The sequence below is a fragment of the Triturus cristatus genome, chromosome 3_1 (assembly GCF_964204655.1).
Source record: "Triturus cristatus chromosome 3_1, aTriCri1.1, whole genome shotgun sequence".
In the NCBI taxonomy this organism is placed as follows: Eukaryota; Metazoa; Chordata; class Amphibia; order Caudata; family Salamandridae; genus Triturus; species Triturus cristatus.
The window spans coordinates 30005678-30020071 of record NC_140583.1 but is presented as its reverse complement, the minus strand read 5'-3'; the positions used below and the strand labels follow the sequence as shown (position 1 = coordinate 30020071).

At 52.4% G+C, this 14394-nt stretch overlaps 1 protein-coding gene across 9 annotated transcripts in view; it reads left to right on the top strand.

The window, feature by feature from the left end:
• Nucleotides 1-14394, top strand: part of DGKZ (diacylglycerol kinase zeta) — a 759825-nt gene that overhangs the window by 455307 nt on the left and 290124 nt on the right. For all 9 annotated transcript variants that reach the window (XM_085646693.1, XM_085646692.1, XM_085646686.1 and 6 more), the window contains 2 exons: nt 11500-11582; nt 13829-13889. In XM_085646693.1, the coding sequence (XP_085502819.1) occupies nt 11500-11582; nt 13829-13889 (144 nt within the window). The remainder of the gene's footprint in view (nt 1-11499; nt 11583-13828; nt 13890-14394) is intronic.

The following is a 14394-nucleotide window of genomic DNA, read 5'->3' as shown; positions in this document are numbered from 1 at the left end:
CAGGGGACCCAACCTCCTTCGCCAGTTTTTTCTTCTGGTAGTGGCCGAAAATCACTATTTTGGACTTGCTTGGGTTGGCAACCAGCTTGTTTTCCGTGTTATATTCGGAGAGGGCTGGAAGTGCTTTTTGAAGTCCTATTTTAGTATGGTCAAAAGAACCAGGTCGCCGGCATATTGCAATAGCTGGTTCTTTGTGTGGCCAATCGTCGGGGTAGCTAAAGTGGCTCCGTGCAGTGCTCGGCCCATGTCTGCGGTTTACAAATTAAAAAGCATCAGTGCCAGGACGCATTCCTGCTTTAGCCCCCGATTTGTAGCAATGTTTTCCATGGCAGTCTCCCTGGAACGTTTGACCCTTACCCAGGTTTGAGAGTACAGCGATCTAATTGCTTGTAATAAAGATGGGCTGATGTTCCAGCGTGCCAATTTCTGCCAGAGGATGGTACGGTCTACCCCATCGAAGGCTGCTGAATAGTCAATGAAGCAGGCGAAGAGCGGCGGGGAGCGATGGGCCACGGCTTGTTGGACTAAATATGACAGGGCAGTGATGTTATCTACGGTAGAGCCCCCTAGTCAGAACTTAGTCTTGTAGAAGGACAGAAGACCTTGCAAACCCAATAGACTAGTTCCTGCAATAGTGTACTTGCGTAGACCTTGCCTTCGATGTCCAACAGGGCAGTCATCCGGTAGTTCCTGGGGTTGATGTTTGGCCCTTTTTTGCATGTTGGTTGCATCACTGAGCCCCTCCAAGAGTCTGGGACATCCTCCAAAAGCCTACATTCTGCATATAGCTGTGCAAGGTTATAGGACCAAAAGTCCATGTCCACCCTGAAGAGGGAGTCTGGCAGTCCGTTGGGGCCGGGCGCTCCGTTATGCCGAATCTTTTTTAGGACCGTGCCGACTGCCGCCTTGCCTGGAAGGATTAGATCGGCCAGGGATGCTGTGAGCTCTGCTGTAGTATTGTCCATTCCCTCCCCTGGTACTGTAGAACTATTTGGAGAAGATATGTTCAAGTCAACAGTGTACAGAGTTTTCACATGAGCTACCCAAGTGCCCGCATCAAGTGGGTTCTCTCTGTTGGTAGTCCCCAGGGCCGGACTGGGAACAGAAACCGGCCCTGGCAAACTGCTCAGCTGCTCCCCCCTGGGGTGAGGGGGAGTGCAGCCGAGCAGTTTGCCAGGGCCGGTTTTGGCCAATTTTGTTACAGGAGGGCGATATTGCCGACCCCCGGCAATGAAAACGGCCCCGGCCTCCACCCTGGTGGCCTACCGGCGAAACGCCCGCTATAGCCAGTCCAGCCTGGTAGTCCCGTGAATTAGATTATTGAGATATTGCCAGAATTCTTGGGACTTGCACGGGGCCAACAGCTCAAAGATCTGCAGCCATTTTGCCTCTGTGGCTTCGCGTTTTGCCTTCCAAACCTGTTGGGAGTGGGTCTTTGCTGCTAATTTCAGTTGCTTTTGTTACTCCCTTTGTTTGTTTTTTAGTTGTTTGGCAGATAGCTTAATCGCTGGACCTTGTCCCAGGGTATATGTTGGATTCATTGTGTTTCAGTCGGTAGTGCTCCCAAGGAGCAACAAAGCTAGTGTCGCGGCCAGGAATCCTCAGGATCGTGCGTTGCTCTATAGGGGTCCACCTCTCGACACCCTCAAGGTCTGAAATAGATATTCACAGACTCTCTGAGGCGGTCCAGTGGGGGAAGGAAAGGATGGGGACAGCAGGGAGGGAGACCTGAAACGAGAAAGAAGAGGAAGATCGGTACACCCCTGCCCTAACTGCCTTTCTGCTCTGTCCCGGCCCCTTCCCTCTCCTGGTGCCCCGGCGCTACCTGTAAAGGAAAATAATGCTCTGCTCTGGCTGGAACCTATTAGTCGTAGGGAAGGATTCCCTGAGTTCTAGAAGAAAGATAGGAAACGTTACGGGAGCAAGCACCCCCCCCCCCCGTGAGCCTCAAGCGCACTAGACTGATGATGGAGGTGGGGTAGGAACATACCATACACTCAGAGTCTTAATGTAACACAGGGGAGCGTAAGAGCGGACCTCCAGCTCACTCACAATACCCCTGCTGAATGATAAGAAAGGAAATAGTAAGTCTTTTGGCCCACAATCTCCGGGATCACACAAGGTTCAAATGCGTGCACATTAGCATTATATCATGCGGACACTTTGAGGCATAATCAGCATTTTCCAATGACAGTGATTCAGCATTAACAACAGTGTTTCTCGCAAGTACTAATACCCTCTCGTAATGCAGGCCAAATGTACCACACTCTTTCTCTCCCCGCCTGAACCGTGGAAGTACCGGTTCGCCAACGCGGGAGAAAGGTGTACAGGGGTCACCGTGGCAGGTGATCGTAATGAATTGCATCCGTTAGCTTCCAAACACGGAATGATTCTGTACACAGGGGTCCCCTCAATGGTTACCTGTTGTTGCTTCGCAAGGAACCCGAAGTTGGCTCCGCCAACGAAGCAACGGGGCAATTATGAGGGACTCGGCGTTGCTTCGCATGGAACCCGAAGTAGGCTCCACCAACGAAGCAACGGGGCTGTTATGAGGGACTTGGGGTCGCTTCGCATGGAACCCTCCTGGGAACCGCCAACGAATCAACGGGGGGGACAACGAGGGATTGGCCACAATACCTGAGCTGTGCAGAAGTCTCCGAATAGGAAGCGCGGTGCTCACAGCACCCTTACCAGCCTCCTGCTCGAACGCGGCTCAGCTCCCGGCATGGAGTAATCGGCACCGTGACGGTGTCCTGGAAGCCCTTTGTCAGCTTCCGCCCCCTGGCGTCATGACGTCACTGCCGTCTGCCGCCCGCAAAGGCTCTTGGGGATTGAAGTTTTCTGTCCCTTCGGTCGCGCTCGCACGCGAGTCGTCAGTGTTCCTAGGACCCTTCTCCCATGAGCCCTTACAGTACATCCCCTTCCCGAAGAACACTGACAGAGGCAGGGTTTCCTGTGATAGCGTTGATGAAACAATCTAACAAAGCGTGGTGCATGAACCCCTTCCGCAGGTTCCCAGGAGTTCTCTTCATCTCCGTACCCCTTCCACGCTATGAGATACCACAACCTAGTGCGGTGGATTTTGGAATCAAGAATACCCCTGACTTCATATTCCTCTTCCTCGTTTACCACCACTGGGGGAGCCCCCTGCTTTCTAGCTGAACGCGCTGGTTTTAGTAAAGAAGTATGGAAAGCAGGATAGATTCGTAGAGAAGAGGGGAGTAGCAATTTGACCACCACAGGGACCGATATACTTGGGGTTGAAGATGCTGTATTTTTTAAAACGGATGTTTTTGGTGGACAGCCAAACGTAGTCTCCAATTTTGTATACTGGCCCTGGTCTCCTATGTTTGTCCGCATAGGCTTTGTATCGCCCCTTCACCTTTCTCAACATGTCTTGCACGAACCCAAGGGTTTTCTGGATACGCCTGACTCTTTCCCGTACTTCAGGAACGTTTTCCGCTTGCCCAGGGTGTAAGAAGGGGATAAAGCGGGGATGAAAACCGTATGTGCAGAAGAAAGGGGAAAGCTGGGTGGAACTATGTGTTGCGTTATTATATGCAACCTCTGCCAACCATAACGTGTCGATCCATCTTTCTGTTGTGCGATCTACATAACACCGTAAATACTGTTTAAGTGTTTGGTTCACTCTCTCCGTCTGCCCATCGGTTTGGGGGTGGAAACTGGTGGAAAGATCTGGGGCTATTTGTAGAGAGGTACACCATTCCTTCCAAAATTTCGCCATAAACTGAGGCCCCCTGTCCGAAACCACCCTCCGCGGCAATCCATGTAACCTGACTATGTGTGTCAGTAATAATTGCGCTAACTGACCGGCGGTGGGGAGATTTTTACAGGCTATAAAATGTGCCATTTTTGTCAGATAGTCAACTACTACCAGAATCACCGTATGTCCTTGATCACTGGGCATGCCAACAATGAAGTCCAGGGAGATATTCTGCCAAGGGCCTTCTGGAGTGGGCATGGTTTGCAACAGTCCTGCCGGACGGGCGTGAGAGACCTTCATCTGTTCACAGACCACACACTTCTGGACCCATTGACGTATGTCTGCCTGAATCGACGGCCACCAAAACTGGCGAAGAACTCTTTTCGTGGTTTTTTCCACCCCTGTATGACCAGCGCTTGGGAGAGTGTGACACCATCGAAACACTTGTTGTCTGAGGGCATTGACAGGCACCAACAGCTGTCTTCCTCGAAGGGGTAACCCATCTTTCAGTCCCCACTCTGAATGTTGCGATAACCATGTTTTCCATTTGTCTGTTTTCATCGCGTTTGCCACGCTTTTTAAGAGAGGTTCGGTGACCGTAGCACATACGACCTTGCGCGGGTCAATAATGGTCTGTTTGAGTGGTTCTTCCCTGATCTCTGAGCTGGATTGCCGTGTTAGTGCATCTGCCTTTTTATTGTCCTTTCCAGGACGATACGTGACCAAAAAGTTGTATTCGGCAAAGAATAGTGTCCACCACAACTGACGGGGTGATAGATGTCTAGCTGCCGTCATAAACTGGAGGTTGCGGTGATCCGTGAACACCGTTACCACGTGTTTGGCTCCTAGAAGATAATGTCGCCACTCCTCAAAGGCGTCTTTGATGGCTAGAAGTTCCTTCTCCGCGATGGTGTAGTTGGATTCTGCAGAATTCAGCTTGCGGGACCGATAGACCACCGGGTGTAATTGACCCGTTGAGGGGTGGCGTTGTGAAAATACCGCTCCCACCGCATAGTCAGAGGCGTCCGCCTCTACGATATAGGGTCGGTCCGGGTCTGCATGCACCAATACCGGTGCTGACACGAATGCCTTTTTGAGCTCCTCAAACCCTCTCTGTGTTTCTTCTGTCCAATGAAAGGGTACCTTCTTCCGCAATAATCGTGTCAACGGGGTTGCCAATCCCGAAAAATGCCCAATAAACCTCCTGTAGAAATTGGCAAAGCCGAGGAAACATTGGATATCTCGAACGGTCTTGGGGATGGGCCAATCTCTTACTGCCGCTATCTTCCGCTCTGACATCTCCTGGCCGTGAGGAGTTAGTATTACCCCCAGGAATTCGACGGTGGAAACTCCGAATTCACATTTGTTAATCTTGCAATAGAGGTGATTCTCCTGTAGTGTCTGCAAGATGGCGCGCACGTGATGTACATGACTCTCGACAGAGGGGGAATAAATGAGAAGGTCGTCGATATATACCACCACGATACGATCAAGATATTTGCGGAGGACGTCGTTCAAGATGAACTGGAAGGCAGCGGGCGCGTTACATAACCCAAAGGGCTTGACGAGATATTCGTATAATCCGTACCGCGTTTTAAACACGGTCTTCCACTCGTCACCCTTTCGCATGCACACCAAGTGGTATGTCCCTTTCAGATCCAGACAAGTGTAAATGACAGCCTTCTGTACTTGTTCCAGTAGTACCGGTATTAATGGGAGAGGATACCTGTTTTTCACGGTAATGGCGTTTAACGCCCTGAAGTCTATACACGCTCTTAGTTCACCGTTAGCCTTGGGAATGAAAAACAACGGAGAGGCTGCAGGAGACATAGAGTTCCGGATGAAGCCAAGAGCAAGATATTTGTCCAAGTACTGTTTCAGAAAGATGTTCTCAGGCTCTGTCAAAGCATAGACTCTCCCTGTGGGTACCACCGCTCCTGGGATCAAGTCAATCTGGCAATCGTATTGCCTATGAGGGGGTAGCCTTTCCGCTTTGTCTTCGTTGAACACGTCTTTGTACATCTGGTACGCCTTGAGTAACGTCACTGGGTGTTCCGCCGCGGTTGGTACATGGTGTATTACTGCCAACATCTTCGCCGGGCGATGATCTTGGGGTAAGCACTGCCTCGTACAATACTCCGATGTGAAGCGCAGTTCTTTCTTCACCCAATCCACGTGTGGATTGTGCTGTTGTAACCAGGGTAATCCCAATATCAATCCATATTGAGGTGCCTGGATGACATTAAAGACCAGTGTTTCGGCGTGTTCCACTCCTATGCGCATTTCCAGGGCTTCCGTCTGAAACCGAATGGGTCCTGCCGATAGTAGTTTCCCGTCGACGGCATATACGTTTTCTGGAGTCTTCTTTTCGTCAAGGGTAATGCCTAAACGAGATACCAAAGTTTGATCGATAAAACATCCCGTGGCTCCGGAATCCAACATGGCCACCTCGTTATAGGATTTCCCTCTGACGAACAGGGAGAGGACAATGTTGAAGTGTGGATTAGGGATCGGTGTCTTCGAACACAAGGAAGGGATGTACCTCTGGCTTAAAGAATTCCCTTCTTCCTTCCTTAAGCAGACTCGTTTCCCAGGGCTCCTTCTGAAGTAGCCGCGAGTTGTTTGCGGGGCTTGGTGCGGGGATTCTTGCTTCTTAAACTGCATTCTCTAATAAAATGCCCTTTCTTCCCGCAGTATATACACAGGCCTTTCTTCCTCCTGTAGTCCCTCTCTTCACTCGTGAGGGCGGAACGGACCGCTCCTACCTCCATAGGTTCAGCTCTAGTAGTTGGTGTTGTCTCCGTGCTACGGGGAACCTCCGCCCTCCAAGACCCACGGTCCTTTCTTCTAGTGTCACATCTTCTTTCGCTAAGTCTATGATCCAAGCGAAGAACCAACGATATCAACTCTTTGCATGTAGCGGGCTGGGGGTCAATCTGAGCTAAGATGTCCTTCATCTCCTCCTTGAGCCCTCGATGGAACACTGCAGACTGCTTGACCTCGGGCCAGTCTGTTTCTGCGACTAAGCGCCTGAAATCGTTAAGATAAGCGATAAGATCGCGGTTCCCTTGTCTCAGTTCTAGAAGGTCTTTATCCGCCGAAAGAGTAGCGGCTCGGCGGTTGAAGGTCTTCTCAAATTCCCTGATGAATGAGTCCCAATCGTATAATAAGGGATCATCTCGTTTCACCAACGGAACTGCCCACTAAGCTGCGTCCCCTGCCAAGTAAAAGATTAAGAACGCAACTCGCGCATGGTTGGTGAAAAAGGCCTTGGGTTTGCATGAAAAGTGCAGCATGATCTGCGTGAGAAACACTTGCACCTTGCTCCCTTCTCCATGGAACCTTTATGGGGTAGCTAAGGGAACCGGGGTGGGGATTTCTACTACTAAAGGAGCCGAATGAGAGGCTCCGGGGTTCCCGATACTAAAAGGGTTTCTTTGTATTCTGTCTACGGTGACCTGTAAAGCTGCGGTTTCCGCTCTGGAGGCAGCTAACTCCGCTTGTACTAACTGTAAGGCAACGAGGACGTCTTCTAATGTCGCCATTGTACCTATCACCCAACGCACAACCGGGAGGATAGAAATCGTGGGCCGATTACTCTGTCGCGGCCAGGAATCCTCAGGATCGTGCGTTGCTCTATAGGGGTCCACCTCTCGACACCCTCAAGGTCTGAAATAGATATTCACAGACTCTCTGAGGTGGTCCAGTGGGGGAAGGAAAGGATGGGGACAGCAGGGAGGGAGACCTGTAACGAGAAAGAAGAGGAAGATCGGTACACCCCTACCCTAACTGCCTTTCTGCTCTGTCCCGGCCCCTTCCCTCTCCTGGTGCCCCGGCCCTACGTGTAAAGGAACATAATGCGCTGCTCTGGCTGGAACCTATTAGTCGTAGGGAAGGATTCCCTGAGTTCTAGAAGAAAGATAGGAAATGTTACGGGAGCTAGCACCCCCCCCCCCGTGAGCCTCAAGCGCACTAGACTGATGATGGAGGTGGGGTAGGAACATACCATACACTCAGAGTCTTAATGTAACACAGGGGAGCGGAAGAGCGGACCTCCAGCTCACTCACAATACCCCTGCTGAATGATAAGAAAGGAAATAGTAAGTCTTTTGGCCCACAATCTCCGGGATCACACAAGGTTCAAATGCGTGCACATTAGCATTACATCATGCGGACACTTTGAGGCATAATCAGCATTTTCCAATGACAGTGATTCAGCATTAACAACAGTGTTTCTCACAAGTACTAATACCCTCTCGTAATGCAGGCCAAATGTACCACACCGGTTCGCCAACGCGGGAGAAAGGTGTACAGGGGTCACCGTGCCAGGTGACCGTAATGAATTGCATCCGTTAGCTTCCAAACACGGAATGATTTTGTACACAGTGGTCCCCTCAATGGTTACTTGATGTTGCTTCACATGGAACCCGAAGTAGGCTCCGCCAACGAAGCAACGGGGCTGTTATGAGGGACTCGGAGACGCTTCGCATGGAACCCTCCTGGGAACCGCCAACGAAGCAACGGGGGGGACAACGAGGGATTGGCCACAATACCTGAGCTGTGCAGAAGTCTCCGAATAGGAAGCGCGGTGCTCACAGCACCCTTACCAGCCTCCTGCTCGAACGCGGCTCAGCTCCCGGCATGGAGTAATCGGCACCGTGACGGTGTCCTGGAAGCCCTTTGTCAGCTTCCGCCCCCTGGCGTCATGACGTCACTGCCGTCTGCCTCCCGCAAAGGCTCTTAGGGATTGAAGTTTTCTGTCCCTTCGGTCGCGCTCGCGCACGGGTCGTCAGTGTTCCTAGGACCCTTCTGCCATGAGCCCTGACAGCCAGTTCGTATGCAAGTTTGTCCCATTCGCCTATGAGACCCCTGATTGTTTGGGCCGGTCTGCCAGCTGATCCATGTCGATTCCCATGAGTCAAATTCATTGATTGACGTCTGCCCCATTTAATTCCTCTAAGGAGCCTATGCTGTTCTTCACCCTTGGACGCTCTAATGGGGCGGAGAGTACGACAGGATTCCGCTGTGATGGTTAAAAGCAGCAATAAGGAGGCATGGTCGCTATCGATCTGTGGGAGCACTGCATAATTTAGCATGTGTTTTCGTAGCCTCTCACTTAATAGAATATAATCTATAGTAGTCTGATTGTTGTAGGTAGGTACGTGGATTACACCTGGCTTGGACTCTATAGATAAAGAGTGAGTTTTTGCCAAAGTATATGTCTGAAAAAGGGCGTTAAATCTCCCAGTACTCCCAAAGGAGTGGCCATCAGATGACTGCTCCCCTATTTTGTGCGTATTGAAGTCCCCAAGAAGGATGGGTTCCATGGAGGCAAATTGTGTGAGCAGGATTTCAATCAGCCGAGTGAGCTTATCCTTGGAGCTCTGCCCATGGGGATTATAGTATACATTAATTAAAAGTATTGATAATGGGCCATCGACCATGTTGAGGCCTTTCAGAGTGGCAGCTAGGAACATGTCAGAGGAGTTCTTTATCTCTGTGAAGTGTAGCTTCAGGGCATGCTTAATATGTATGGAGATACCCCCAGAAGGTCTCCCAAATACGTTTCTTTTAGTTGCAGATTTGAAGTATTCTGCATAGCCTGCTAGGCGGTGGGATTGGTCCCTTGGTAGTCCCTTTTGTAGGCAGTGGGATTGGTCCCTCGGTAGTTCCTTTTGTAGGCGGTGGGATTGGTCCCTAGAAAGTCCCTTTTCTAGGCATGGGATTGGTACCTCGGTAGTCCCTTTTGTAGGCAGTGGGATTGGTCCCTCGGTAGTTCCTTTTGTAGGCGGTGGGATTGGTCCCTAGAAAGTCCCTTTTCTAGGCATGGGATTGGTACCTCGGTAGTCCCTTTTGTAGGCAGTGGGATTGGTACCTCGGTAGTCCCTTTTGTAGGCGGTGGGATTGGTCCCTCGGTAGTCCCTTTTTGTAGGCGGTGGGATTGGTCCTAGGTAGTCCCTTTTGTAGGCGGTGGGATTGGTCCCTAGGAAGTCCCTTTTGTAGGCGGTGGGATTGGTCCCTCGGTAGTCCCTTTTGTAGGCAGTGGGATTGGTCCCCAGGAAGTCCCTTTTGTAGGCGGTGGGATTGGTCCCTCGGTAGTCCCTTTTGTAGGCGGTGGGATTGGTTCCTTGGTAGTCCCTTTTGTAGGCGGTGGGATTGGTCCCTCGGTAGTCCCTTTTGTAGGTGGTGGGATTGGTCCCTCGGTAGTCCCTTTTGTAGGCGGTGGGATTGGTCCCTCGGTAGTCCCTTTTGTAGGCGGTGGGTTTGGTCCCTCGGTAGTCCCTTTTGTAGGCGGTGGGATTGGTCCCTCGGTAGTCCCTTTTGTAGGCGGTGGGTTTGGTCCCTAGGTAGTCCCTTTTGCAGGCGGTGGGATTTGTCCCTCGGTAGTCCCTTTTGTAATCGGTGGGATTGGTCTCTCGGTAGTCCCTTTTGTAGGCGGTGGGATTGGTCCCTAGGAAGTCCCTTTTGTAGGCGGTGGGATTGGTCCCTCGGTAGTCCCTTTTGTAGGCGGTGGGATTGGTTCCTTGGTAGTCCCTTTTGTAGGCGGTGGGATTGGTCCCTCGGTAGTCCCTTTTGTAGGCGGTGGGATTGGTCCCTCGGTAGTCCCTTTTGTAGGCGGTGGGATTGGTCCCTCGGTAGTCCCTTTTGTAGGCGGTGGGTTTGGTCCCTAGGTAGTCCCTTTTGCAGGCGGTGGGATTTGTCCCTCGGTAGTCCCTTTTGTAATCGGTGGGATTGGTCTCTCGGTAGTCCCTTTTGTAGGCGGTGGGATTGGTCCCCCTGTAGTCCCTTTTGTAGGCAGTGGGATTGGTCCTAGGTAGTCCCTTTTGCAGGCGGTGGGATTTGTCCCTCGGTAGTCCCTTTTGTAATCGGTGGGATTGGTCCCCCTGTAGTCCCTTTTGTAGGCGGTGGGATTGGTCCCCCTGTAGTCCCTTTTGTAGGCGGTGGGATTGGTCCTAGGTAGTCCCTTTTGTAGGTGGTGGGACAGTTGGAGGTCTATGTCACCTCAATCAAAGATTTAACAATCCCTGCCCGACTGGGTCAAAGTCACCACGTGGTTCCCTTGTGAGCTCTGGATCCAGAGGCACGAGGGGCAGCGGTTGCCCGGCAGAGTCTAAGAGATACTTCGCATCCACATCTTATTGAGGAGACTCTGCTGAAGTTCTTGGTTTGGAGGATGTGCGAACGATGACCCGGCAAGTGTAGGATCGCGGGAAGGCGAAAGATGATATTTCAAGCATCCTCTGTAGCCCTCTGCCAGGGTTCAAAGGAATGTGACACAATATTGTATACACACTCTGGGGAAAGTAAGGATCCTATGTGGGCGACTACCGGAGTTTAGCACTCGGTGGGGAGTGGTACGCCTCATTCGTGTGTACAACGTAAAGCCTGGTCCCTCGACTTACAGTCTCCAGCCGGGCATCCACTCTGTAGCCAGAAGAGAGGCAGGCTGCTCTGAGGATCAATGAAGGGTGAATTCAGCTCTTTGTCACTTCTTGGCTGGCAGAACTCTGGAGCCTGCATCCACATGAGCTCTAGGATCCGAGGGCACTGGCAAGAACAAATGGAGGTGGTGAGGGGCATCTTTCACCTGGTTGGAAAAATAAACAAGGTTAGGCCGCTGCTGCAAACTGCAGAAAGTTGAGGCTTGTAATGGGACTTTGAAGACCGGATTCTCTCTTCTTAGGAATCCGACTGCACTGCAGGGAGCCCCCATCCATCCACCCCTTTGACCCTCCGCTGTCCTAATCTCCTCACCTCTTTCTTTTCCCTCACAGGGCTCCAAGATCATCCAGTCCTTCATGTGGTATCTGAACCCACGGCAAGTCTTCGACCTCAGCCAGGGTGGCCCTAAGGAAGCGTGAGTATCCCCCCTCCGATGGCATGTTCTCAGGTCTTATCCTACGGTCCCTCATACTTCACCCCAAAATGTCCTTTCTCACTCTAGCCCCACCCTAGAAAAGCGTATGCTCAGCCACAGCTTTGGTGGTAATGAGTGGTTGTGTGGAGGGAGAGAGTTATTGTCCCCCAGCAAAACCACCCTACACCCCCACATTGTTAGGGTACTCTCCTGATTCTCTGCGGTCCAGACATGCCCCCCTGAGGTCTTGGGTCACACCAGGGACTCTCCAACCCCTACCTGGTCATACACCTGATTCCAGGGTCCACACCCCACTCCCAGGACCTCTTATGAGTTGTGCTTTACTCCTGTAAATCTCTGACTGTGACCCCATCCCAAGGGTATCTCAATGCCTCACGTCCCCTCTAACATGTAAGTTCATAACTTCTCTCCTAACCCAGAGCCCAATGTGTCCTCCCCTCTGGAGGTCTTTGTGAGTAGAAGAGCGCTTGGCCCTTACCCTGCCCTGCTGCTGCAGCGTGTTGCCGCCTGCGCTCTGAGTGTAGGATGCTTGCGCTGCTGCAGCGCGTTGCTGCCTGCGCTCTGTGTGTAGGATGCTTGCGCTGCTGCAGCGCGTTGCTGCCTGCGCTGTCTGTGTAGGATGCTTGCGCTGCTGCAGATCATTGCCGCCTGTGCTCTGTGTGTAGGATGCTTGCGCTGCTGCAGCGTGTTGCCACCTGCGCTCTGTGTGTAGGATGCTTGCGCTGCTGCAGCGTATTGCTGCCTGCGCTCTGTGTGTAGTATGCTTGCGCTGCTGCAGATCATTGCCGCATGCGCTCTGTGTTTAGGATGCTTGCGCTGCTGCAGCGCGTTGTCGCCTGCGCTCTGTGTGTAGGATGCTTGCGCTGCTGCTGCACGTTGTCGCCTGCGCTCTGTGTGTAGGATGCTTGCGCTGCTGCTGCACGTTGTTGCCTGCACTCTGTGTGTAGGATGCTTGCACTGCTGCAGCCTGTGAGGCACGTGAAAGAAGCTTGTGCTGCTGCAGCGTGTTGCCGCCTGCGCTCTGAGTGTAGGATGCTTGCGCTGCTGCAGATCATTGCCGCCTGCGCTCTGTGTGTAGGATGCTTGCGCTGCTGCAGCGCGTTGCTGCCTGCGCTCTGTGTGTAGGATGCTTGCGCTGCTGCAGATCATTGCCGCCTGCGCTCTGTGTGTAGGATGCTTGCGCTGCTGCAGCGCGTTGCCGCCTGCGCTCTGTGTGTAGGATGTTTGCACTGCTGCAGCGCGTTGCTGCCTGCGCTCTGTGTGTAGGATGCTTGCGCTGCTGCAGCGCGTTGCCGCCTGCGCTCTGTGTGTAGGATGCTTGCGCTGCTGCAGATCATTGCCGCCTGCGCTCTGTGTGTAGGATGATTGCGCTGCTGCAGCGTGTTGCCGCCTGCGCTCTGTGTGTAGGATGCTTGCGCTGCTGCAGCGTATTGCCGCCTACGCTCTGTGTGTAGTATGCTTGCGCTGCTGCAGATCATTGCTGCCTGCGCTCTGTGTGTAGGATGCTTGCGCTGCTGCAGCACGTTGCCGCCTGCGCTCTGTGTGTAGGATGCTTGCGCTGCTGCTGCACGTTGTCGCCTGCGCTCTGTGTGTAGGATGCTTGCACTGCTGCAGCCTGTGAGGCGCGTGAAGGAAGCTTGCACTGCTGCAGCCTGTGAGGCGTGTAAAGGAAGCTTGCAATACTGCAGCCTGTGAGGCGCGTGAAGGAAGCTTGCACTACTGCAGCCTGTGAGGTGTGTGAAGGAAGCTTGCACTGCTGCAGCCTGTGAGGCGCGTGATGGAAGCTTGCACTGTTGCAGCCTGTGAGGCGTGTGAAGGATGCTTGCACTGCTGCAGCCTGTGCAGCTGGTTGCCGCCTACTCTGTGTGTAGCATGCTTGCTCTGCTGCAGCGCATTGCTGCCTGCGCTCTGTGTGTAGGATGCTTGCGCTGCTGCAGCCTGTGCAGCTGGTTGCCTCCTGCTGTGTGTGTAGCATGCTTGCTCTGCTGCAGCGCGTTACTGCCTGCTCTCTGTTTGTTGGATGCTTGCGCTGCTGCAGCCTGTGAGGCGTGTGAAGGAAGCTTGCACTGCTGCTGCCTGTACTGTATCTGCTATGTGTGAAGGAAGCTTGCACTGCTGCTGCATCACGTCCACTTTTTGCTGAAGATATTTCCCTGTGTATATGACGAGATTCACAGCGGGGGTCCATGAGGGATGTCTGTCAAGCCTCTCTTGTTCTCCTGCAGGCTGGAAATGTACCGCAAGGTTCCCACCCTACGAATCTTGGCGTGTGGAGGGGACGGAACCGTGAGTATCAGTCTGTGTCTCTGTCTCCACACATGATGAGTGTGTGCATCCACACATGTATGTGTCTTTTGTCTCCCATATGTATGGACTTCCATAGTCGCGTCGTACACGCTCATGTCTGTGTGCATTGGTGGGACTCTGTGCTAGTTTGTGCGGACCAATGACTGTACGTACGTGCACCTTTCTGAAATCACTATGTGTCTCTACCCGTAAAGCACTTGTGTCTCTTCCTGCTCATTATTGTGCAGTTGCATTCTGCCTCTGCCTGCACAAGTGCCCCTCGCACTGGCTGCACCAGTGTGGGGGACAATGTGTGTGTGTGCATCTTTGTGCTTTCACTGATGTGTTTCTGTGTGTCTCACCCTCTGTCTCTCTCTCCATCTCCTCTCTCTCTCTCTCGCTTTTGTCTCTCTCTCCCCCCCCCCCCCACAGGTAGGTATTGAGCTTGTTTAGTGCCTATATTTCGTCTTTCATGCTATCTGCATTCATATTTCCCATATCCGTC